At 29.9% G+C, this 27,428-nt stretch overlaps 1 protein-coding gene across 3 annotated transcripts in view; it reads right to left on the reverse strand.

Annotated features, from left to right (window-relative positions):
* The window catches only part of LOC105197110, a 53,250-nt gene extending 27,036 nt beyond the window's left edge, over positions 1–26,214 (reverse strand). The window contains exons 1-12 of one of the 3 annotated variants that reach the window (XM_039450414.1): positions 25,650–26,214; positions 21,073–21,169; positions 20,645–20,793; positions 20,383–20,471; positions 19,230–19,306; positions 18,349–18,413; positions 18,093–18,252; positions 16,773–17,174; positions 12,954–13,152; positions 12,691–12,870; positions 3,003–3,154; positions 2,788–2,889 (exon numbers count right to left, since the gene is read on the reverse strand). In XM_039450414.1, the coding sequence (XP_039306348.1) occupies positions 2,788–2,889; positions 3,003–3,154; positions 12,691–12,870; positions 12,954–13,152; positions 16,773–17,174; positions 18,093–18,252; positions 18,349–18,413; positions 19,230–19,306; positions 20,383–20,471; positions 20,645–20,793; positions 21,073–21,077 (1,580 nt within the window). In that variant the 5' untranslated portion in view covers positions 21,078–21,169; positions 25,650–26,214. Of the gene's footprint in view, positions 1–2,787; positions 2,890–3,002; positions 3,155–12,690; positions 12,871–12,953; positions 13,153–16,772; positions 17,300–17,799; positions 17,884–18,092; positions 18,253–18,348; positions 18,414–19,229; positions 19,307–20,382; positions 20,472–20,644; positions 20,794–21,072; positions 21,170–25,649 lie in introns of those variants that run through there. The other 2 variants (XM_039450413.1, XM_039450415.1) reach the window with 2 other exon arrangements.
* Positions 26,215–27,428: the final 1,214 nt, after the last annotated feature.

A 27,428-nucleotide genomic window follows, 5' to 3' on the forward strand; every position in this document is an offset into this window, starting at 1 on the left:
AGCTACGACACAAGTCGACACTGTGTAACACAGTGTCCATTAGTGTGAGTGAAACAACTAAAATTTTCTCTCTTACACTAATGGACACTGTGTTACACAGTGTCGATTTGTGTCGTAGCTGGAAAGCACTGTCAATGTATAAGGATTTGGAGCCAAAATGGCGTCGGAAAGTGTAAAAAGTGCACACTTTCGTAATGTATCCGTTTGTTTTCTGTTCCTGAACTTCCTGAATTAGTGTGCACTTAAAATGAAATAGATATATATTTGAAAGTTAGTGAAAGCAAGAAGAAACGTTTCAGTGCAGTCTAGTACAGAAATAGAAAACAAGCCTTATGTATCTACACATTAAAGGCTTGTTTTCTATTCCTGCACTAGACTGCACTGGAACGTTCCTTCTTGCTTTCGCTAACTTTGAAACATCTATCTATTTCATTTTAAGTGTACACTTATTTAGAGAGTTCAGGAACAGAAAACAAACGGTAAGTACAATTATTTACCGTGAGACACCGTGAGATGCGTTAGATCTGTTGTGTTATTGTTGTACTCTGAGAAATAAAACGATATTAAACGTTTAAAAACATGCTTAATTTCGAATAAATTTAAACCTTTAGACTATATTAAAATGTTTTTAAATAATTGTCGTACAGACTTTGTGCCATCATGCCACAATATTGTTTTTAAACTTATCAAAACATTTATTATAGCACACATCCATTTTACCTTAAAAAAAAATATATTAATATTAACACATATAGAATACGCATATATAACATTAACGCGTATTGAACACATATAGTAATAAAAGCGTTGCAATAAAGTCATATGTGAATAAGAACCATTGTAAATAAAATTAATTTATATAATTTTTTATTTTCTTTCTTATTTAAATACATTTATACATATATGCACGTTTTAAATGTGCCGCATGTTGGAGCCAAAATGGCGGAATGATTGCGGTACTTTATAAATCTAGTGACTTTAACAGAAGCAGCATTGTTCATCGGTCAGTGCGCTGGCGCTCGGCTGCCACACACACGCGAAACCGCGCACGTACACTCACCGGAAAAAATGGTGTCCCTCCGCGCTGACGCTCGGCTGCCACACACACGCGAAGCCGCGCACGTACATGTTTTGTGGCAGCGCGGCGGGGTGCGGACAGACAGTAGTAGGGAGCGTTTCAATAGCGCATCTTCCTCGCTCAACGCTGGATCGAGAGAGAAGACACGAATCAACATGCTGGAGAAACTCGGCAGAAATGATGTCCCTTACTATGCGTTTATACGGACGGTATACGAGATACCACGGTTGGTTGCACGCTGTTTTAATTTTTAATTGCATAAAGAAATTTACTCGGACAAAGATTGGTTTAAAAAATAATGTAAATAGAATTACGATTTTTAATAATAAATTAAAATTATGTCATCACGGCAATACAGCTTCAATTCATGGGACTGTTACTTTATGTCGAGACATAATTTTAATTAATTAATGAAACTTATAAATCTCTTTAAACAATTACTTATTAAAATAATCTGTATTGTAAAATAGTTTTAATTCGATAAATTAATAGAAATGTTAACGTGGTTTGACAAGCCAGTTTACTTTGTAATTGGCCTAAAACAATACTTTGAGAGTGAACAATTACTGCTGTATTACTGCAAATTTTAAAAAATCACAGAAAATAGCAGATTCTGTGTGTGATTTTTTATGTGTAATTTTTTCGGCACTGATATTTTTTCATAAAGATTGAAGTTCACTCTCAGAATATTGTGTTTTACGTCAATTACAAAGTAAACTGGCTTTTACAAAGTAATCTCGGCGATATACGCTTCGAAAAAAAAACCGATTTCATTCAAAGGGGTGTTTCATTCTTTGAAAATGCAAACAAGCACGTATAAAAAAATACGTGTCTCTTATTTTTATCTGTACTATAACATATTAAAAGCTCGTTTAAATCTGACGCGGACACTTCCGAATGTTTCCTTGTCCAGTATATATTGCTCTATCAACCCAGGAGAGCATAAGTAAATATTTTGGGATACACCCTGTATAAGTTTCATAATTATGTATATCTTTACATAATTTTATACAATTAAATAGGATTTTGTATAAAAAATTTTTTACCGCTTATAAATAACCCATACGACACCAAAGCTTCCAGTAACATTTCAGAAACGTTGCAACATTTCAAGTTGCAATGTAATATTGCAGAGACGTTTCACTGACATACGTTTCTTCAACCTTTTGATACTGTATAGGAATGAGGTTATATTTTATCAATTTAACAAACATTAAAAAAGAAATAAAGCGAGTAAGTAGCTGATGAAATAAGAATTTTAATAGATGTGTTTAAGTAATCAGGTAAATCAGATTTCTTCTTTACAAAAAGCTAAAAGAAACAAGATGTTAAGAATAAAACTGAGAGGGATTAAATATTCAAGTAGAGAAAGTAAAAATAGAAGAATAGGATTAAACAGTAGATAAAAAATAAAAGTTAATAAAGAAAGAAAAGGAGAGAATACTATAAACATAAAAATAGAATTATGTCTGAGGTAGGTAGAAGATGTATGTAAATTAAAGTAATTTATAAGTGCAGGATAGAGTGATTAATTAGCTAACAAATTAAAGTATGTGATATGAAGGAATAAACTCTATTCTATTTTATTTTTTAATAAAATAAAACCAAAAATTAAATTGATTTACGATTTAACAATGTAATAAACAAAAAACTTAATTTCAAAGTTTTGTTAAAGTTTATTTAAGTTTATTCCCTCTCTTTTTTCTTACTTGTAGTTTGTGATACGTCTAGTTAATTCCTGATACAAGTCAGTCTTTTCTGGTAGAATTATATTATTCCAATTGATTGGTTGCTCACTCGTAAATCCCAACCTATTTAAAATAGAAGTAATAAAAATAAAAATAAAGACAAATGTTTGCAAAATTGAAATTATTTAAAAATGTTTTTAAATTTTGCAATTTTTTTTTAACTTAAAGAAACTAACGAGGCAAGTGGTACTTCATTTATTGGAGGAAGTTGGTGGGATGTTGATTGTACCGAATGATTATGTTCCATTTCCGAATAAAACTTAGTATTTGGTCGCGTTCGTGATTTATAGTTTCCTTCAACATATGGTAATTTCTTCTGTGCCTGTAACTCATAGATCAATAATATTGAGACAATATCAAAATAACAAGAAGGGAAAATTATTTTATAAAATAATCAATTAGTTACTAATTAATTTAGAAATATCGATTAAGTTACCAATATCAATTAGTTCCATTCTTAAAAAAATAACCAGTTACCATTGTAAGTTGACGATTTTAAAAAATAAAATATTACAGTTACAGTTACTCAAAAAATACCAAATTATTACTCTTTAATTACTTTTCTGTTAATTTTTGGTAACATTTATGCATTGCTTTAAATACAAGAATCACATATTTCAAATATTACTAAATTATTTTACTTATATTAACTCAGTTTATAATGCATTATTTTGTATAATAAAGTACAGTTATTTTAAGGTCCTAAAACTAAAATATATTGATTGTATTAATTGAATTAATTTATAATAAATTAATATATAGAAAAAAAGTCGCAAATATGCTGACATAGACCTCTTAAAGCAACATCCCTTGTTTCTCGGAAACTAAACATTGCACTATACCCACATAGAACTAAAACCTCCAATGAACGTCTAATGGACGCCTGCCGTGGAGGTTTGGACCTTCCAGTGGACGTCCTATGGACATTCAATGGACGGCCATTAGGCATCCACAATTCCGCATTGCGCACGTCCATTGGACGTCCTTAGACGTTAACAATGGATGTCCATTAAACGTTACGTGGATCATTAATAAAGGGTTCATAGAGCCTTAGTGGATGACAAACCGTCACGTGGATTATTAGTAGATGCTTTATGGAGTCTCAGCAGACGTTACATGGATTATTAATGGACGTCTGCCGTGGAGGCTCGGACTTTCAGTGGACGGTAAAAAAAATTTTTTTTTAACAGATTTTATTATTTTTATACCTTAATCTGTTTCACTGTTTCACATATAACATTTTAATTCACTAATTATAATTACGTGTTATTTTATAAATTTTTGAAACGTATCCAGCGCCGGCGGGATTCGAACCTAAGATCTTCAGAACAATAACCTAGTATCTTAACACTGAGCTAAACGTACACTTGTGAGATTGTTAATAAAAAGTTATATTTGAAGTAAAGCTGATTTGAACAAGAAGAAACTGGCGTCTTAAGTATCGCGCGAACACTCTTATTAACCCTTTGTTTATTTAGCCTTAGATATTTTTAATATAAATTATATAAATAATTAAAATCTGTTTCGGCTCATGGCCAAATCGGTCAAAAAACAACAATTAGAAATTGTATCGGAGCATGAAAAACATTAATGACGTAAAGAGCCCGTTGCCAAAGTTAATTTTGCAATTAATTGTAATTAATTATAAACAAATTAGTTGCATAATTGTTTTGATAAAGAGATAATGATCAAATTCCATAAAGAGAGCGCATGATGTACGTAATATAACATTTTATCCTTGTTTAACTTTTGATGATCAACAAGGATTACGTCATGCGCATTATACGCTTTTAGGAATCTATCTGACTTCTATGATGAAAGTAAAATCTCATGAAGCTATAGAAATTTTATGGACTTCTAATGGACGTCCATCTGACTTCTATAATGAAAATAAAATTCCATGGAGCTATGGAGATTGGATGGATGTCTAATGGAGATCTATTTGACTTCCATGATAGAAGTAAAATCTCATGGAGCTATGGAGGTTTCATGGGCTTCTAATGGACGTCCATCTGACTTCTATGATAGAAATAAAATTCCATGGAGCTATGGAGGTTGGATGGATGCCTAATGGGGATCTCTTTGACTTCCATGATAGAAATAAAATCTCATGGAGCTATGGAGGTTTCATGGACTTCTAATGGACGTCCATCTAACTTCCATGATGGAAGTAAAATCCTATGTAGCTATGGAGGTTTCATGGACTTCTAATGGACGTCCATCTAACTTCCACCATGGAGATAGACGTCCCATGGAGCTATGGAAGGGCGATGGACATCCACTGGAAGTCAATTTCTATGTGGATATTAACCCTTAAACACAGCGATCCCGTAAAATACATAAACACATTTTCGGTCTGGAAGACTTTTTCAACTTTGAGAAGTTATAACTTTGGTTCTAATCAACATTTTTTTCAACAAACTTTTTTTCACGTGAAAGTTCAGAATCTTATAAATATGACTGCATAATCGGCTTTGCCGAAAAATGATTTGTTGTTAAGTTGTAAAAAAACCATTAAGCAAAAATTAGAAATTGTTCAAAAATCCACTTTTCCTTTAAAAAATCATGTCTCCGCAACAAAAAACTTTAAAAAATTTTTAAATACGACATTTTAAAGCTAAAGAATCATACTTTAAAAAAAATTATGGTATTGTCACTTTTTTTTAAAAAGTATAATTATGTAACAAGGAGAATATGAGATATTTTTGGGTGTCTAAAAATTCACTTTTTTTTTTAAATCAAATCTTTGCAACAAAAAATTTTTAAGAACTTTACGATACGGCGTTTTAAAGCTAAAGAATTATACTTTCAACAAAAAATTATGTCACTGCCATTTTTATTAAAAAATATACGTAACAAGGCGAACATGAGGTATTTTTTATTAACTTGTGTTGAAAATTGAAAAGTTGAAAATTAATGTGTTTGATAATATATTTCGGACTCTACGCAAAAATCCACTGCACTATGGTATTTTAACTTTAGACAGAGTAACATACATAACGTACGGATTTGTTTGAACGTGTTTTGTCCAGTTTTTTTACATAAGATTACTCACAAAAAAGTTTCAATCACACGCTATATGGGTTCCATTGACCCTAACAAAACTTTGCTACCGTGCCATACAAATTCTAGTTGACCAAAAAAGTTTATCAACCATATCAATTGAAAAAGGAGATTTTAAACATTTTTACGTCCTGATCCGAATCTCTTATCTCATTCCGTCTTCACACAGCAAGCATTTGAAACTTCATATGGGATCTCTCAGACCCACTTACGAGTATGTGTTTAAGGGTTAATAAAGGAGAAAAGAGTATAATGACTGCTATTATAGCTATAGTAGCTACTTCAATCTTGCATCTCGGCTTAAGAATGATCATACCACGAAACTTATCAGACAGATGTCTAGTGGAATTTATTACAAGAAATAAGTGTGCTTCTAAAAATACCAGTTGAATGTCCAAGGAAGATTAAATAATTTAACTCAAATTTTAAGGGAACTCAGTGGACAGTGTAGTTCTCTTATCTTCTTGTCTGTGGCTCTGGATTTCAAACTTCTAAGAAGTCTCAGTAATTATCTTAACATAATAATTATCTTAATACAGTGCACAGTGGGCCAGCAGGCAAGCAAAAATGGCCAAAAATCAACTTCGAAATTTTAAATTTGTAAAATGGTTATTAGAATCTATATGGATAGTTTAAAGTATCTCTCAGCAAAATTTTATTGGAATTGGTTAATTATTGTGGTTGTACTCTAAAGTCATTTTATTCTAAAGTCAAAAATGTGTACTAAATTGTTACTCAATCGAACGATGAAATACTTAAATTAGCTTTCAACAACTCAAATTGTAACTTTTGTTTGTTGATTAAAATAAGTATTCAAGATAAAAAGATAAAAATTAAGTACAAAAAATGTCAAATATGAATTCATACACCAAATTAAAATGCGTGTGTATAGATTTTCTTATATTACGCGTGCTGCCGTTTGACCATCCACCAAATATTCTCAACATACCAAGGAAATGAAAACGTGAATCTCTTAAGGATTTAATATACTTTAACTTTAATCGGCCCACTTTTGCCCGTTTTCATTCATTACCAAGAAATACAATAATAAACAAGGTTGCACACGCTCATGATTATACGACGACTACATGCCGCCCTACAACACACAGGCACAAGCATAGTATGGTGGACATTGGATCCGGATGCGAAAAAATGCGCGTTTCTTGTGATGCGATGTCCATTGAAATTTTTGTCTTATTTTTAAGTAAGAAATATTTATTATTAAATTTAAAAATATTTATTATTAAAATTTTGATTATGGATTATAGGACACCCTGTATAAAAAAATGTATTTTATGTGATTATACAGGATGATTCAGAATAACCTTATGTCCTTGAAGAGACATATTCCTGAGGTTATTCTGAAACAACTTTTCCTTTGGCAGAAACTTGTCCGAAGCATAGTTTTTATATAATAAAAGGAAACAGTTATCTAATAACCGGGCGCATATGGTGGTGAAGCAGGGCCGGAGCAACTCACCGTTCAATATGGGCGATTACGTAAGGCGATTGCAGTAATAAGCAGACAGCTCGAACACTGCTCTCCCTCCCTTCCATTTCTCTCTTATTCTCTCTCAAAACCTCTATCCCATTCTCATTCTCATTTTTTTCTTAATTATTTATCAATTCATGCACTAAAATAATGCTAGAATTAAAAATAATATTTAATTATTTGACGTCTCCCTTTTAATAATTTTGTACAAGTAAAAAAATATTCTTTTTAAATCAAAGTCATATTTATAATGCGTGAATAAAAAATACAAATGCAGAGTGAAAGAGAAAGAGAGAAAGAGACAAGTTCGATTAAATTTAAACGTGTATACTCACTTATCATCCTGCACAGCAATCAGCTTTATCTTATCGAAGACAGAATATTAAACTCCATATTAAACTCAAGATTTTCCTCTTTTCTTTTTAAATCACATCACTTGTCACATTCACTGCAATTATTGTCTTGATCGAAAATTACTAATCGCTTTATACAAATCACTATCGTCAATTACTATTAGTCACTACTAATCACGCGTAAGAATTACTCAAAGAAAGAAACACGTGTTTACACGACGAACACACGACACGTATTTACAACAAAAAGATTGGGTTAGGTTATATCCTCTTTGCTTCACAAGCGAGCAGTCGACTAATTTTATTGTTCGCGGTATCACTGCGTGATTGACGTTCTAAAAGTTAGAACATACTTTCGTGTGTTATGCCTGTGACCATGAACTCGAAGATTTCACGGTCATTCCGGACAAGCTTCAAACGATGCACTAGCGACGCGTCTATGGCTCACGTTTCTCGAGCGACTGTCACTTGTCTTATATCAAACTTAGTCTTTCGGCCGTCAAAAATCAGGATGACCTTGAAATCTTCAAGATTACGGTCACATGCACTTCATTTTTTGAGTAATTCTCACGCGTGATTAGTAGTGACTAATAGTAATTGACGATAGTGATTTGTATGAAGTGATGCGTTAGTATTTTTTGATCAAGAGAATGATTGCAGTGAATGTGACAAGTGATGTGATTTAAGAAGAAAAGAGGAAAATCTCGAGTTTAATATGGATATTTTGTCTTTGCGAAGATAAAGGCTAATTGCTATGCAGGATGATAAGTGAGTATACATGTTCAAATTTGATCAAACTCGTCTCTCTCTCTTTCTCTCTCACTCTGCATTTTTATTATTCATTCACGCATTTTAAATATGGTATTTTTGACTTAAAAACAATACTTTTTACACGTACAGAATTATTAAAAGCAAGGCGTCAAATAATTAAATATTGTTTTTAATTCTAGCATTATTTCAGTGTTAGTGTATGAATTGATAAATAAATAAGAAAAAAATGAGAATGAGAATGGGATACAGGTTTTGAGAGAGAATAAGAGAGAGGGGGAAGGGAGGAAAGCAGTGTTCGAGTTGTCAGCTTATCATTGCGATCGCCTTACGTAATCGCCCATATCGAACGGTGAGTTACGCCGGCCCTGTCTCACCGCTATACGCGCCCGGTTATTGGATAACTATTTCTTTTTATTATTTAAAAACTATGCTTCGGACAAGTTTTTTCCAAAGAAAAAGTTGTTTTAGAATAACCTCAGGAATATGTCTCTTCAAGGACATAAGGTTATTCTGAATCTGTGTAATATAAGGGAGACCGGGGCAATTCGGCAGACGAGGTAATTTGAAAAATGGAAATATCTTTTTATGGGGGTACATAATCAATACTTTAAATACTGTAAATACGTTCTAATATAACAAGGTGGCTAACAAAGCTGGCTGGTTGGCAACGGCGTCATATTGAAATCATAATAATGAAAAATGTATTTTGCAACAGTCATAGTAATTTCTGATAGCCAGCATTTCTTCAAAATTTAAATAAGATAAACAAGATTCTTTTTGAAAACATTGAATGTATCATATCTAGTTGTATGTATTTAAAACATTTCGTGTTTACTTTTTGCTGTGTGTCTATTTTTGTAAATTATACGTAATAATGTGCATCGTTGATGGCAGAGCTATTCAAAAAACCTAACGTCAAATTGTCGTGCGGACGATTTTTTTCTTTCATATTCGCGTTCTATGAACCAAAATACACAATTTAATACTTAACAGATGTAATTACACAAAATACAAATAGTTTCTAATTTATTTCGAAAACGTTAAAACAATAAATTTCTTTATTGTGTGGTTGTATTTTTTTATTGTATGTAACATTTCTTTATAACACTATACAGAATGTCAGGAAATAACCTTCCATGCTCTCGTGGGTTGATAGAGCAAGTCATACTAAGAAGAAAAGTCCTTTACTATTTTTCATTATTCATAATAGTTACCGAAATAAAAATTAGTAAAGTTCGAGACACGTATACGTGCGCAGCTTCACGTATGTGACAGCCGAGTGCCAGCGCACTGGCCGGTAGATAATGCTGTTTCTCTCTCATTACCGCGCCACCACCCGCAACTGTCTTTAGCTTTATTAATTTTTATCTTGGTAGCTATTGCAAATAATGAAAAATGGTAAAAGGAAAAATGGACTTTTCTTCTCAGTATGACTTGCTCTATCAACCCACGAAAGCATGGAAGGTTATTTTCTAACACCTTGCATATCCTTTTCTTAATAAAAAAAGTCTTTACAACAGCTTTTTTACATTCTTTTTTTTATTTTAAAACAAATTTTAGAATATTTCCGGACTATTTTCAAATTACCCCGGGCTTGGGGCTATTCAAAATACTTGGCATTGGTCAACATTTTTATATGTACTTCAAAGCAAGTACATTTCCATGTTCTATCTATACTGGTATTGTGACGGAGAAGGTTTAACCTTTCAAATCGTCTCACGTTTTTTTTAAATAAATATGGAACTCAAGAGACACAAAAGAAAAAAAAGGTCTTACGAATAGCTCCGGTCTCCTCTATATAATTTTTGTTGATAAAACAATAATTTTGTGTGCAATTTTGGTTTTTATTTTTATAATCCTGTACATTATTTAGACATCATTAAAACGCCATTAAAACAGTCAAAATAGTCATGGAGTCACGTCTTTTTAACATCTTAAAACGACATCATTGATCCGTGACATTAGTAAGTCATTTTCTCATCATTTTAACGCCATTATATTGTATTAATCAATTAGTTTTGGTCAATCTATCAAATTTTGACATGTACCTGTTAGCCGGGCGTATTCATTTAAATTAAAAAGATCCTACTTGAAACACAATCTAATTTAGCACACTCTCTCTTACAAAATACAAATATAAGTAGATATTAGATGTAAACATGTGACAGCAATTTGACAGTTTTCTATCATAACATTCATAGAATAGACGCAAATAAGTATTTTCAACCATCATCTAAAAATTTTTTAAGAAAAGAAAATTCTTGTAAATTATTTGAGAAGTGTTAAAATTTTGAAAGATAATTGATTTAACATAATTAAGAAAAATTTTTTGCTTTATCATAATATACTTGCGGACGTCAATTGAAGATCTAATAGACGTTCACTGGAAGTTTTATAAATCTTCTATTAATGATCTAACACCGTCCATTGAGGCTTCATAAATCTATTAACGATGTGACATAGACTTGTCCATGAAGACTTCACGAACCCTTTATTAACGATTCACATAACAACTACTGGATATTTATGAAGATGTCTAATGGAGGTCCAATAGACGTATGCAAAGCGGAATTATGGATTTGTAATGGCCGTCCAGTGTAGATCTAATAAACATCGATTGGAAGGTCCGGATCTCCATGACAGACATCTAATGGACGTCCATTGGAAGTTTTTGTGCTATGTGGTTTACAATCTAATTGTAAGTTAAAATAAGAGAAACATATTTTTTATACGTGTTTATACGATCGTTAAAGGGGTAAAACACGCTCTTGAAGAAAATCAGTTTTTTTTATTTTTAGCTATCCAGATAGCAAAACGTAAAAACTCAATCTAAAGTAAATCATGGCACGAATTAAATTATTCGTTAATTGCTATTATGTTGCCTTTTATTTAAACGTTTTAGTCGATTGAGTATCAATATGTTGAATTTTATTATCGAGCAAATGTGGTACAATTATTGCAGCTAATCTGTAATAAGTATATTGCTGATAAGTTGTTGGAAACAACTTGTCATTATTTTATTTTAAAAACTGTTTATAACAATCTGTTTATAAGAATTATTACAATCAAACTGTTTATAAGAATTATTACATTTTGAAAACTGTTGCTGACAAAAATATACTAATAAGAGGATAATCCTTTCTGTTGCTTTCCTGACAATGAGAATATTTGTGACAAGTTACCGACAACTTGCAATTATTTGGCTATTTGGGTAATTACGTCGAAACGATAAAAGATATAAATAAAATTTCAAGTAAAAGTTTTATGATTTTCTATGTATGTACTTTATAACAATTCACTCAGATTTTTCGGATATGTCATTTTTTTCGAAATACCTCTTTCCCTCTAAATTTTAAAAACATGTTTTACTCTCTCAACAGTTGTATGTATGAGTGTATAAAATAATATGTGTCTCTTATTGAGTTGGCAACTAAATGATTGCGAATTTTGTCATTAGAGACGGTCTTAGCACATTCTTTTGTTTTGTCAACGTGTTCAAAGCACCTAACCTATATTGTTTTCTTATTGTTTAAACTTCCGCCTTTAATTTAGTAAAAAAATTGTATTGATTAATTATTTAGTTTTGTTTTTATCGCAATTTAAGTATCAGCGCAAAATCACCAGAACAAAATGTGGCAAACCAATTTTGACACTGCCTTTCTTTCAAGGCTTCGTTCCCACGTACGGCACATAACTTCTTGTGTGCTTGCAATGCGTTCTTGCTTTTTCGGAAATAATACAATAAAATATGTCTGAAATGCTCGTCTTATTCTTCCATTTTTTAGTTGGGATAAAAACGAAACTAAATAACTAATCAATAAAATTTTTTAATAAATTAAAAGCAGAAGTCCAAACAACAAAAAAACAATATAGGTTAGGTGCTTTGAACACGTTGACAAAACAAAAAAATGTGCTAAAACCATCTATTGACAAAATCCGCGATCACTTAGTTGCCAACCGTATATTTTGACTTTGATTACAACACATTCAAAGCTTATCAAAATCAAAGTGTGACGCTTGGGTAGGTTTACTTGTAAGTTAAGTTATAGATTATAAAAAAAGAAAAGAACGAAGTCAAATTGTATAAGTTACTAAAAAAATATAATTGTCTTTAACTTTATTACAAATAACGAGTTTGTTCTAAATCCTGCAATAAAATAATAATGAAGAGATTTTGAGTTTTACCTGCAACTGATCGATCGTTGACGGCGTGATACCAGGCGGGAAATCGATATATCTTGTTTGGTTTGAAGAGTCGGATGTGCCAACGTTGGCACCTGATTGATTGAACTCAGCCTTGACGTTAACTTTCGTATGTCGTGGATCGGCAACTAAAATGCTGAACTTCTTCGACTCGAATACAACCTAGAACGACTATGCTATGTCTGCTTCGAGACCGATATTTCTGGAAAGGGCTATAGGGTTTGCTAAAATAAAATCCTCCTTACCTGATTCGGAATGATCTTAAGATTACCACTAGATGTAGCTTGGAAAGGAAACACCCGACTCGTCTCGTCACTCTTATGTGTGTTAACAAATGCTGATTTAACGCTCGTTTCTTTAGGATGAATTTGTATTTGCTGTCTCGACAAACTCGGGCAAAGTTTAGATTGCTTTTGATCCTTTATGTTCTCCGTCTCCACTTTCCTGTAAAATTATATTATATTACTTTTATTAAAAAATGTGTAAAAAAATGTATAAAAGAATTAGAAAAAAAGCGGTCAAAGAATGAAGAAGATATGTGAGAAAGGAAGAAGAGGAAGTTAATGGAAAGAGCAAGAATAAAGAAGAAACAATTTTAAAATAAAGAGAAACAGAAAATCAGGAAATAATTGAGAACATTTTGAAGCAAATAAGGAAAGAAAAGTATGAGAAAAAATACTAAAAAGAATAAGAAAATTCGGATATATAATAATAATTTTTAAAAGGAAAATTAACAGGAAAAATATCAAAACATCTAGAAGGAAAGATAGAAAGAAAAGACAGATTAAAAAGTCAGAAATAAATGGAAAAATAAGACAATAGAGAGTCAGTATTTGAGAAAGAATGAGAACTGAAAAGTAGAATATTTAAAGAAATAGAAAAGAATATGTTTCATATAATAAAAGAATTATAAAGCAACAAAAAGCTAAATTTCAATAAAAAAATATATACAGGGTGACAGAAAATATTCACTTATACTCTCGTGGGTTGATAGACCAAGTCAAATTAAAAAGAAAAGTACTTTACCATTTTTCAAAATTTGCAATAGTTACCGAGATAAAAATTATTATAGTCGGCAAATGAGCACGTACTTTCCTATTGCACGCGAGGGTCGTCCGTCGATCGCCAAGCTAAAGGCAGCCGCGACAGGCGGCACAGTGAAGGAAAGAAGCAATAATGGCTGTCTTACCCGCCTGCGCCGCCTGTGCGGCTGCATCTGGCTTAATGACCGACGGGTGGTCCCCGCGTGTGGTGGATAGGGAAGGTACGTGCTCATTTGCCGACTATATTAATTTTTATCTCGAAAACTATTGCAAATTTTGAAAAATAATAAAGTACTTTTCTTCTTAATTTGACTTGCTCTATCAACCTACGAGCATAAATATTTTCTGGCATCCTGTGTGTGTGTATGTGTGTGTGTGTGTATGTGTGTGTGTGTGTGTGTGTGTGTGTGTGTGTGTGTGTGCGTGTGTGTGTGTGTGTGTGTGTGTGTGTGTGTGTGTGTGTGTGTGTGTGTGCGTGTGCGTGCGTGCGTGCGTGCGTGCGTGCATGCGTGCGTGCGTGCGTGCATGCGTGCGTGCGTGCGTGCATGCGTGCATGCGTGTGCGTGTGCGTGTGCGTGTGCGTGTGTACGTGTATAGAGAAGAAGATGGTATTATGGATCGTATAGCCGTATGATTACTCGTACTATCTCCGTTATTAGGTGACGCATTCTAATGATTTATAGAATCATTTGTTCATCATTGTTTATAGAATCATTTGTAGAATCAGTACTTGCTGTTATATAATGATGCGAATTTGCCAATAGTCAACATTTTTACTGTCGAACATTTCGAAATTTTTTCAGAGTACATTTTAACATTTAATTACATAGGTACTTTGTTATTCTTTTTAAACTTGAGCGTAGTACTATACACTCAAGTTTAAAAAATATGATTTAAATGTATGTACACTCGAGTGATTTTTCATTTAATTTTTTATTTGATTGTACACATTTCGAATTATGTAAAGTTAGATAATAACATAAGATTTTGCTAATATAGGTCTTTACAGTATCACATAAGAACGTCAACTAGGATGCTTTAAGAAAAAACTACTTAGATGGTTTTACTATTGTGTTCGTTGAAGGATAAAGGAGACTACTACGCTTTATACTAGAAACCTACTGACGTCTCAACAGTCCTATATAATATAACCTTTTACATATTTTCATATTGAAGTAGTTATTCGAGAAGTAAACTGTTGTTTAACTACTATACTTTACGTTATATTATAGCAGTACTACTATATGCAGAAAACTTATATGTGCATACATACGAGGGTTGCCCAAAAAGTAATGCCCCACATTTTTTTTTCAGAAACTATTCTGTAAAAATAATGTTTGCACATGAAAGAATGATGTTTTATTTACTGACTCTATTTTTTTACATAATCTCGTTCAAGTTCTACTGCTTTCCTTCAGCGATTCACTAAGGGCGTATATGCCCCGTCGGTATCAATCATCGCTCTGGTTACGAAGTCAGGTTTTCACTGCGCTAATCACTTCTTCGTTGTTTTCAAAATGTTTTCCACGAATGCTATCCTTAAATTTAGTGGCCCAAACAAATGGAAATTTGAGGGAGCCAGATCAGTGAAAACCTGGCTTCGTAACCAGAGCGAGGACTGATACCGACTAGGGCATACACGCCCTAGTGAATCGCTGGAAGAAAGAAGTAGAACTTGAAGGAGATTACGTAGAAAAATAAAATCAATAAATAAAACATCATTTTTTCATATGCGTAAACATCATTTTTTAGAATAAACAGTTTTTGAGAAAAAAAATGTGGGGCATTACTTTTTGGGCAATCCTTGTACATTTGCACATATTCTGCAATACTTTCTTTTTATTTTAAATAACTATATTTTAAATAAATATATCATTATAATTTTATAATAAAACACTGTATTTTTTATATTAAAGTCAATTTTTTCAAATTTATTACATGAGATTAGAAAACCTATGTCAATCACAGCAGTTCTTGGTACCTAATAATACTCTCTAAATTCTTTGGAGAAGAATTCCACTCTAAAAGTGTGAAAATCCTGCCAGTCTTGATAAAAAGTAGCTGAATTTTCACACTTTTAGAATGGGATTCCACTCTTTTAGATAAAATTCCACTCCAAAGAGTTTAGAGAGTACTTTTTAATTTTTTAATTTTTACAATTTTCAAATCAAACTGCGCACCGCATATTCGTCGGACTTGAAATACATAAAGCCAAAATAGTAATATTAATACTATAAAAAGCATATGTAATATCCCCCCCCTCCCCGGAAAAACTGTAAATTATTTTATTGCAAAAAAATAACACGTTGGCCAGAGTTTAAACCTGGATCTCCCGAATTCCGTACGGTCATCCTACTACTTCTACTTCCGAGGTATGTTTTTTAAATTTATTTTTGTGGTGGCTATATCACCATTCCTATTTCTCTTCAACTCATTACGCAAGGTCGCTAAATTTTTATAACATTTAATATAATAAATATATCATAACTTTGAGTCTAGAATCGATTAAAGAATTTTGATGAATATAATTTTTAAATTTTTATTTTAAAATATTGATTATTAACAAAATTATAAAGATATAAATGAGTGGCCATAATACTACCTTCTTCTCTAATAATTTTATCTTTATTTAAATAATAGAAATGTAGAGCAATATTAATTTGTTTTTATGCACTTCTAGTATAAATATTGTACAGACTGCCGCCTTAGCTCTTCGAGATATTAGTCAAATTTCGATATATTTCTAATCAAATTATATTAAAAGTTAAATTTTCTATATTAAATTATAAATATATAATTATTTATATATTTATAATTTAATTTAATTATAAATATATAAAATATATTATTTTATATCAAGTTATATAATGTATAAAAAGGTATAATAAGTGTACATAAAGAAAAGAACGTAACTCGAAGTCTAAAGGCATATGGAGGTTTAAAATAATAAGTAATAATAATGACTTCTATTATCTGATTTTATTATTTATCTAACAATAAGCTATTCTCCAAATTATTTACTCTGAACAATGATCCATAGATTTCGAAGCGGCAACTTCAACAAATGAACATTGTTTCTCCCAAGATCTCTCTTCTTCGCTACATTTACGTGATCTTTGATTCGTTACGTGTTTTTTAAGATGACAAGAAATTGTTTTCGATTGCGAGTTGATAAGATTTTTAGGAAGCTGGTCCGTGTACTCCAGATTCTTATACTTGGAATTTATTCCCGTCTGCCTTTTAAGTGAGAGCCACTGATGCTGTAACGGCGATACAAATCGCTCTACTCGATTTGCGTGATAAATGTTTACATTCAAAGAAGGCTGTTGTCCTGATGTATGACGATATCTTTTAGAAATAGTTTTTCGTCGACGTAGTGAATATCTCGGAGACAAAGTTTCTGGAGTCTCTATGATTTTTGTCCTTTTCAAACATATTTTCCACATAAAAATAATTTATATCATTCTAATATTTTGTTTGTCTTTTTTTGCATAATATCCTGATAAAATTTTTTTCTCAGAATTTTTCACATTTTAAAATAAATATTTCTGAAAAATATTTTAAATTTTTTCAGAAATCATAAAATGAGAAATATTGGAATATCAGAATTCATGCATAATATACGAAGAATTCTAGAAAAAAAATGTAAACTTTTCCACGTATAAATTCATAATTTTTAAATTTAGTAAGTTTCTTTAGAAATTATAAAATAAAAATTTCTTAGAATATATCAGAATTTACATATATAAGGATTTCTAAAAAACAAGTAGACGTTTTTATATTTTTTCATAATTTCTCTGAAAAAAGTCCTTTTCTATATAATGAGACCAAACGAGCCAACAAAACGCGGTAAAGTTCTATTTCTCAATTAAAAATCTCATAGACTAAAACATGCAGTATTATGGCTTTTCTCAATTACGTAAATAACACTTCTCAACTATTCTACAAAATTATATTAATGTTTTGAAGGTAAGCCTCCAAAATTGAACTTTAAAATCAAAATAAATAAAGCAAATTAAGTATTTTAATAACACAATATGTTACATACCATACTAGCACAAATATCTCTAGTAATTCAAAATTTAAATATTCTTATCTGAATATCTTAGATATCATATTGATCTGATACAATCTGAAAAATATTCAATATTTTTTAACTTCTAAAGTGTTACAATTTGTTTAAAAAGTTTAAAAAATTTTCTAAAAATGTTATAAAAGTATACAAGTTTTGAAATTTTTTCTCAAAAATGATATAAAAAATTCCAAGAAATGGATTCCAAGAAAAATTACCGCTTTTATTGCGGTAATTTTTTATTGCATTTTTATTAGTTTTTTACTTACTTATCAGGTGATGCAGGGTTTGTAACATGCGATTGCGATATGTACGATGTTTTTACAGCTTGATCAGATTTCGAAAGTTGCACGAAATCTTTCGAAGAAGATGATGGAGGATTATTGAAATTACCGTGATAAAGCACAACAACGCTGCTTTTACTGTTGCCTGTATTTGATAGAATAGTTGATTGAATGGTTTTTGATTAAATAATTCTATAATCTAAATTGAAGTTTAAAATTCTAATTTTAGCAGTTAACTCACGTTTCTTGCTATTTTGTCGAATGGCTCTTACGATCCGTGGTGTACTGCTTTGCTTCCTGTTATTACTGCAATACATTAGGTGCTTCAACCCAGACAACATTTGATATTTATGATTAATATTAATAAATATTTTTTACTATATTTATTTCTTTTTAATCCTTGGTAGAATTTTCATGCACATTTTTAATAATTACTAAACAATTTAATTACTTCTATCTAATAACTGAGAAATAAAACTACTTAGGTCCTCAATCAAAATGTAACACTTTGCAATTGCGCACAAAAGCATAAAATTTGAACCCATTCATTGAACAAAAACAAAAAATAAATGGACTTCAATGGACTACTTAATGAATTAATAAGCAAGCCCAAAAGCCTATCAGTTAATACTATACAATAATTGTCAGTTGTCTATATATCTGCATATTGTTACCAGGAAAACTGCTTTAGTCATTGAATAAAATTTTATCAAGTTCTTGCGTGTCTTTCCTATGAAGTATTGTTACAACTAATAAGAATGCAATAATATCAGGCAATAACTAGATGCGTGTCTAGGGAAACAGTATACATTTCTCTACCAGAGATTATATTTATAAATTTTTATAAATATTTTATAAATATTTTACACATATTTTACAAATATTTTTATGTGTAATATTTGTGATAAACCATTATGATCTGTTCAATCTAAAATCATATATCATTTATGAAATATTTTGGTAAATATTTATAAAATGTTCAAATAATTATAAATATTTTGCAAATCTTTTATAAATATTGTGTGTTGTCTCAGAAACAATATAACAACTTACACTTCAATACATACTGTAAAGCAACAATAACTGAGATTGTACGATTGATTTAATTTTTTAAATAATTACCAAATTTTCTTGTTGAATTTACGTTCAAACTTTTCACCATCGCTCAAATATTTTTCTTCGAAAGTTACGGCTGGCGGCTAGAAAACATTTGTTTATTAAAATCAATAGTATATCGTTGAACGCAATCGCGCCTTAATCAGTATCAGAAAACAAATTTACGTTACTCCAGAATTTATGAAATAAAAAATATTGGATTCTCATATAAACTTAATTCTTAAACCGTTATGCCGGTCTTACAGACCGTTATTTTAACTCTTATTTATTGGTATGATGTTATATTTTAATGTTAGAAAAATTTTTATGATTCAACTTTCTTTTTAGGATTTTAGAATTTTTAAAATTTTTTGAATGGGAGTAACAATTTTTTTTTAATTGGCCTTTTTTGAACTTTAGCCCTAAATAATTCCCGAACAGGTCAACCACCGCTTTATATCAAAAATTTTATTTTTTATACTCTTTCAAATAATATATTATATGAGGTTTTATTTGAAATATATGAGTTCCCGCAAGAACCCTTTAAAAGGAATAATCTCTACAATCCCTTTAAAAACAAGCCCTTTGAAATGATCAAACATGTATTTCGCGGATTTTTCATAATTTTAAACCGTTTCCGAAATATAATGGGTAAAGTTTTTTTTAAAGACACCTTGTATATGAGATATTTTCGCTAAATTTTACATTAAAATAATTTTCACCCTTATTTACAGATATTCAGAGAATTAAAAATATACGTTTTTTATTATAAAGAATTTATAAAATTAGTGGAAACATAATAACGGTCTGCCAGATCGCTGTTTATCAACAGTGTGATTTTTTCGAGTTACAGTGCAAGTATTAAATAAATTAAAATATATTAAAAAATATATATTATATTCCAAATAATTAACATTAGGCATTATTAAGTGATGATCACTAATAACAATGTGCCAAATATTAATACACTTTTACAAAAGAATGAATTCTTTCGAAAATATTCTTTACATTATATTATGGTCGGTATTCATAGTCGATTTTTATTTGCAGACCGTTTTAAGTAATGTCTTAAGATGTTAGTACAGCTCTTTTATTGGTTGATAATATTTTAAAATAGTACTTAAGACAATCTTAAATTTAAGAATCAACTATGAACATTGTCCTATATCTCATATTTTACCTCATATTTTTGCTGACAAATATATGATGCAGAAGATACAATATTTGAGATATGTTGCGGCGTGGTAATTTCATCGATCTCTCTGGTAACTAAAACACGTCTCCATAAAATAATGTGTGTGTAAAAAATATATAATAATAAACAGAAAGTTTGAATATTCTTTCTAAAATTATTCAACATTTTTATTGTGTAATATATAGATTCTCTTATAAGATATTTGAAACTTGTATATTTGAATTTCGTTAGCACTTACATCACTTACATAATTTTGCTTTAGTGACTTGTCTATTAACAACTGAATCTTGACAGTAATTTTGTAATTTCGACGGCAATTTGAGAAAATTTAATTGATTGTCCTCGTTTTTTGATGTTCGACAATCAAGTCGAAATTTTCGACAAGATTGTGTCACTCTTGAAAGATACAAATTTAATAATTATACAGCTATTTTTATTCATATATTGTTTATGTTAAATGTAAATAGATCAGAATCAAGGCAAACGTTACTTCGGATTTGGTAAATCAAGATCTGATGAGAAAGATGAATCGTTTTCGAAGCTTGTTGAAATATCAAACTGCCTCTGTATAGTCCATTAAAATATATATAAATACAAGACGATAACATTTTTTACAGACAAGCTTCAAAAAACATCACTCATAGTAAATGTGTGTTAAGTTTATACTATACTCACATCATAACGCGCGAAGCTTCTTTGCATGATATGTATCACGTTCAAAATATAATTTGCGTAATTCGCATAATAACGATGAAACGCTTCTTTGTCGTCCCTGTTACGCGAAATAAAAGACAATAAAAATATATATTTTATAAATTAATGCTGTGACATTTAAAATAAACAAGACATTTGCAAAAGTGCGCGTATCTAGAAAGGCCTTAGATACATAACAACTAACAAATGAAGGAAATGGTCATGGTAGAAAGACAAGGGTATGCTTTTGCGCATCGTAAGACAGCTAGCCAATGAGAAGCTGTATCTTGCTCACGCTAAGTTAGGTCATATTAAGCGGCAAATTGAACTGTTCTAATAATAGACATTTTTCAACAAGCGATACAATTGATACAGCATAACACATTCAAATCATTTTATCCTTGTTGTTTATTAAAAAACAAGAATAAAGTGGTTCATTGTGCTGCACTGTGTCTTTTTGTATGGAAAGCGCCCAATATTAACTTAATAATATTAATAAACTTTGCACAATTCGATATTAATTTAATATAGAGATATTTATTAATGTTTGTGATTTTTATTTATAACTAAATATTTATTTTTAAATAATTAATATATGTATATATTGTAATTTATTTTGAAATAATAATTTATACATTTAGATTAAAAAGTATTAAAAAACAAAATTTTTTACTACATATTTTTAAAATTCACAGTATTTATATATTATAACAAAATCAATGTACAAATAATTATGTATAATAAATGTTTAATAAATATTTAAGAAATACTATTTTCGCCAGAGAAATAAACGTACGATTAGCATTGTTATTAGCATTATTTACATACTTTGAAGGTATTAATATTTTAAAGAAAACAAAAAAGTCGAAATAATGTTAATTTGATGTCAAATTAATCAAATTTACTTATCATTTTTTAAATTATAAGAGTAATATGAGAAATTAAATTTTGTCAAAAATATTTAAGTACAAGGGCATCTAAATAATTCTACTAATCAAATAAGAGTAATGGTAAATAAATAGGTCTTTAACAAGCGGATTAAATGGTATGGCAATCAATATTTATTTATTTTGAAGAAACAATATACATAAGTAACAACTTTCAAAATTTTTAAATTTTGCCAGATCTAATATACAAGGGTTGGACGAAATAATATATGAACACCTATTCTGACTCCGAAAAATAGGCGTAATTCAAGAGAGTGAAACTTTGTCAATAATAATTTGTAAATAAATTTAATAAAAAGCATTTTAAAGCTTGAAATCTCTTGTTTTGAAATTGATAAATCATTAAACGATTTACAGATTGTTTACGAAATTACACGGATTTAAATGGAGATGCGTCAAATCTCAAAATATTTTACAAACTTTGCAAAGCTCCACAACGCGAAATAAAAATTTCACGCAAATGCAGCATTCGAAAGCGTGGATTTTTACCGTTTTTGATGAGCGTTGTACGATTTTTTTCACTGAGTTAGGCAACACTGAAATAAAAATAGTCTCTTTTGCTTCAATGTTGTATAATTTAATGAATAAAAATCCTACAACGCTCAACAAAAACGCAAATTAAAGATAAAGATTCACGCTTTCAAATGCTGTAAACCGCATTTGTGTGTGATTTTTAATTCATGTCAAATAAACTCGCAAAGTACATAATAAATTTTGCCACATCTTTATTTTTATCTGTATAGCTCCGTAAAAAAACAGTATACGTTTTCAAAGTCGATATTAAAATTGTATGTAGAAACATTAACCTGTAAAATACATTTTAAAACATTTGATTTATCATTTTTGTTGATTCATCATGTTACACATTTTTTGGAGAGTAACTGTAGGTGATCTTTTTATTTTGCTGTTGAACGCTCACTTAATCTTTGCTGAAGTCGATATTTGAACTTTGTAAAAAAAAAAGTATAAAACGATCTTCCAAGGCTCATTTTAAAGGGGAAAACCTTTCGATTATTTAAGTTGATTTTTTTCAAAAATTTTTTTACACTAGAAAGTGAAGAAAGAAATTCAAGAAAAAGAGGCCATTTTTGTTTCAATGTTGCCTAACTCAATGAAAAAAAATCATACAACGCTCATCAAAAACGCAAATTAAAAGTAAAAATCCACGCTTTCAAATGCTGTAAACCGCATTTGCGTGCAATTTTTATTTTGCGTCGTGGAGCTTTGCAAAGTTTGTAAAATATTTTGAGGTTTGACGCATCCCCATTTAAATCCGCATAACTTCGTAAACAATCTGTAAATCGCTTAATGACTTATCAATTTCAAAACAAGAGATTTCAAGCTTTAAAATGCTTTTTTTTATTTTTTTACGATCATTTTTGACAAAGTTACACTCTCTTGAATTACGCCTATTTTTCGGAGTCAGAATAGGTGTTCATATTATTTTGTCCAACCCCTGTATATACCCAGTTTGGCACAGAGAATGAATTCTTTCAAAAAGAATTCAGACTTATGTCATCATTCAAAATTCATTTTCAAATGCAAAAAGAACTCTTTTCAAAAAAGGAATTCTTTCTGCATTTCAAAATGAACACTAAATTAACGACATAAGTCTGAAATCTTTTTTAATTCTTTTTGAATATATGTGGGTATATATATGTACGACTAGGTATATATATGTAAAATTTAAAAACCAAACACGTTTTATTCTATACTGAAAACTTCATTAATGGGCTTATTAAAAAACTAGTATAAAATTCAATAAATAATAGAATTTAACATTTAATTTTGTTTAACATTTATTGGAATAGCATCCCGGATATCACCACAAATTACACAGAAATGAGCTCTAGATCCAAATATGAGATGAACACGCAAACATATAAACATAAATATATAAATAAATAATAAAAATAAATAAATACTTAATAAATATAATGATCTTTACGTCAGTGTTAAAAAGAATCAAACAAAATAAGAGATGCGTGTTTTAACTTTCCTGTACGAATTGGTGCAACCTTTACTGCACAATACATTTTTTCCGAAAATGTATTTAAATTAAATATCCATGCTTTCCGACAATAACACCATAACAGATTATTCGTATCGGCCCCTTGATTTTTTGATAATAGCAATGTCATATGTATCACGCATCACGCTTTTGATAGCGAACAGCTACATATTATTGACTTATAGAATTGAAGCATTCGTTCAATTTCCGAATGTGACGTCAGCTTGATACATCACATAATGCGCAAAGAAGTTTTAAGGTTTGGATCCAGGAAGAGCATATCCTTGTCTTTCTACCATGGAAATGGCAAAAGAACATCCTATGCGTTTCTAATAGAGAATTCGATTGGACGCTAAGATTTTTTCATGCTTTTATATTATAAGAATATTATTATTTAATACCTTTCATATAAAAATTCTTTCTTAATTTCTAAATGTGTTGATACATTTTGCGCTCATAATAGAATGTCGATTATTAATTATCTATATTTTTTATCTATAAGAGTTACTTATTTTTACAAAATTAAGAAAATGACTATGCCGGTCAAAAAGAGATCTCAGTGCACAATAATAATTTTTTAGATGAATTTATATACATTTACAAGTTCCTCAAAAACTTTGCGCCGCATATTTGCCAAACTTTAAAACGCATTTGTTAAGTAGGACCAGCATTATAATATAACAAAATTAAATTGCTAATCAATTTAATAATTTTAAAGCTACAGTGTAACTTTCAAACGTCATAACTCGGAAAGTACTTAATAAAAAATAACTTCTGATTAAAATTTATAGGGTTAGATTGTAATACTACATAGTAACCTTATAAATTTAAATCAGAAGTTATTTTTCATTAAGTACTTTCGAGTTATGATACTTGAAAATTACAATATACTGTAGCTTTGAAGACTCACAATTCGGAAAGTACTCAACAAAAATTAACTTTCTTGTAGGGTTTTAGAAAGATCTTGACACCAGTTATTAGATTCTGGACTCAAAAACAGGGTGTTCCATTTAAAAAAAGTTAATGTGATTTTGATCTGATCTTGGTGACGCCATCCAAGGTCAAATAATATTAGTAAATAGATCTTTTGAAACCCTACAACTTTTATCTAAAACACTTTTTTCTAAAATGCTTAGTTTTCGAGATATTTTGCTGTTCTTTTCCCCCGCCCTGTATACTTCTTCATTCAGATCACTGTTTACGTAAGCTGTAACCATGTCTAATTGATACAGATCCAATTTCAATTGTGCAGAAAGAGCTGCTATTAAACGAATGGAACTCAGTCATGTAATGAGGCTAAATGTCTCATGAAAATCGATGCCCGGCAGCTGGCAATAACCTTTCGCCACCAAGCGTGCTTTTCTTTTCTTAATGGTTCCATCAGCCTTGAATTTTGTTCTAGGCACCCATCAGCATCCTATCACGTTTTTGTTTGCTGGACGTGGTACTAATTTCCAGGCACCATTTCTTACTAAAGCATTGAACTCGATTTTTATTGCCCTCTTCCATTCTTTAAAGTATAGATCGGCTAGAGCTTCCTCTTCACTTGGATTCGCATCTTTACTATACATAAAATTAGCCTCGTGAATAGCGTTACTTACAGGTGCATACTGCTTCTTGGGTCTGCCTCTTCCGTGCAAATAATTTTGAGACGTCCAGGACCCTTCTTTACTTGTTGATCGCTAATTAGTTGGACATTGTAAACACTATTATTCAGCTGTAAGAATTATGACTGGAATTACCCAACGCAAATAAAACATACCTGTTTTCGATATGCACACATGCTACAAAGAACATACACAAGGGAATACATATTTCATTCATGTACGCTGTAAAGAAGATATTAAACGGAGACCATTTTTAGCCTTGAACCGATACCTAAGTTATTTATTAAAAACTGTTTTTGGGACCCCCCTCCTTTAAAAGCAGAAAAAATAATTATTTGTCCATTAGGTTCAGAGCAGAGATGGGTATGATTGACATTTAATAATTGATGACTGATGAATAAAAATTTATTTGTTATTTGACCTCTTATAAATGATGAATAAAAAAGTTTATTTGTTATTCAGCCTCTTATAAATGATGAATAACAATTCATTCGTTATTCAGCTTCTGCAAATAACAAATAAAAATTTATTCGTTATTCAGCCACTTCTGAATGATGAATAAAAATTTATTCGTTATTTAGCCTCTTATAAATAATGAATAAAAATTTATTCATTATTCAGTCACTTGTGAATGATGAATAAAAATTTATTTGTTATTCAACTTATTATAAATAATGAATAAAAATTTATTTGTTATTCAGCCACTTGTGAATGATGAATAAAAATCTATTTGTTATTCGGCCCCTTGTAAATATTGAATCAAAATTTATTTGTTATTCAGTCTCTTATAAGTAATAAATAAAAATTTATTTGTTATTCAGCCACTTGTGAATGATAAACAAAAATTTAATCATTATTCAGCTACTTGAAAATGACGAATAAAAATTTAAACATTATTTAGTTATTCTTGAATAATGAATAAGCACTTATCCTTTATTTAATACATCTTGAATAAGGAACAAGAATTTATTTTCTTATTCAATTATCTTTGAATAACGAAATAAACGACTAAAATTATTATTATTTTTATTCTATAAATTCTGAATAATAAATAAAGATTAATTTATAATTTTGTTCGTAATTAAATCAAATAACTACCTTAGCATTAACTGACTATATATATTTTAATAATTTAAAATTATTTTACTAATAATTAAAGAATGTAAAGAATCATTTGAAAAAAATGTTATCGATTAACATAGTTTTTAAAATTTTTAATATAATATATTTATTACATTCATTACAAAATTCATACAATAAAAATAACCCGTAATGGTCACACTTCCAAATAATAACATAACGGTCACATAGGGTCCATTGGATCTGCCTGCACAAAATCAATCAGCATTTGCCAGGTTTTTGAAATTTTGTCGCAAAAATTTTACTCGACATGCCTTGAGGTCTGTTCTTTATCATCCAATAATTTTTCTTCTAAATTAGAATTTAACATAATGAAAAAATGCATATAGAGGAACTGCAAAATTTGACTTTTTTACAAAAATATTCATAAAATTTTTAATTTTTGAGATAATTCAACAAAAATTTAGGAGGATATGTTTAAGATAATATGCATACAAATAAATTTAACATAATAAAAAAATACAAATAAAAAAACAAAAAAATTTGACTTTTTACAAAAATATTCATAAAATTTTTAATTTTTAAAATAATTCAACAAAAATTTATGGGTGTATTTTCAAAATAGTATACTTTTAGATAAAAATTAGTTTTATAGAAGGTTGTTTGATTTTGAATGGTCTGTGCACTCTTAAA

This window comes from Solenopsis invicta, chromosome 6 (genome assembly GCF_016802725.1).
Source record: "Solenopsis invicta isolate M01_SB chromosome 6, UNIL_Sinv_3.0, whole genome shotgun sequence".
In the NCBI taxonomy this organism is placed as follows: domain Eukaryota; kingdom Metazoa; phylum Arthropoda; class Insecta; order Hymenoptera; family Formicidae; genus Solenopsis; species Solenopsis invicta.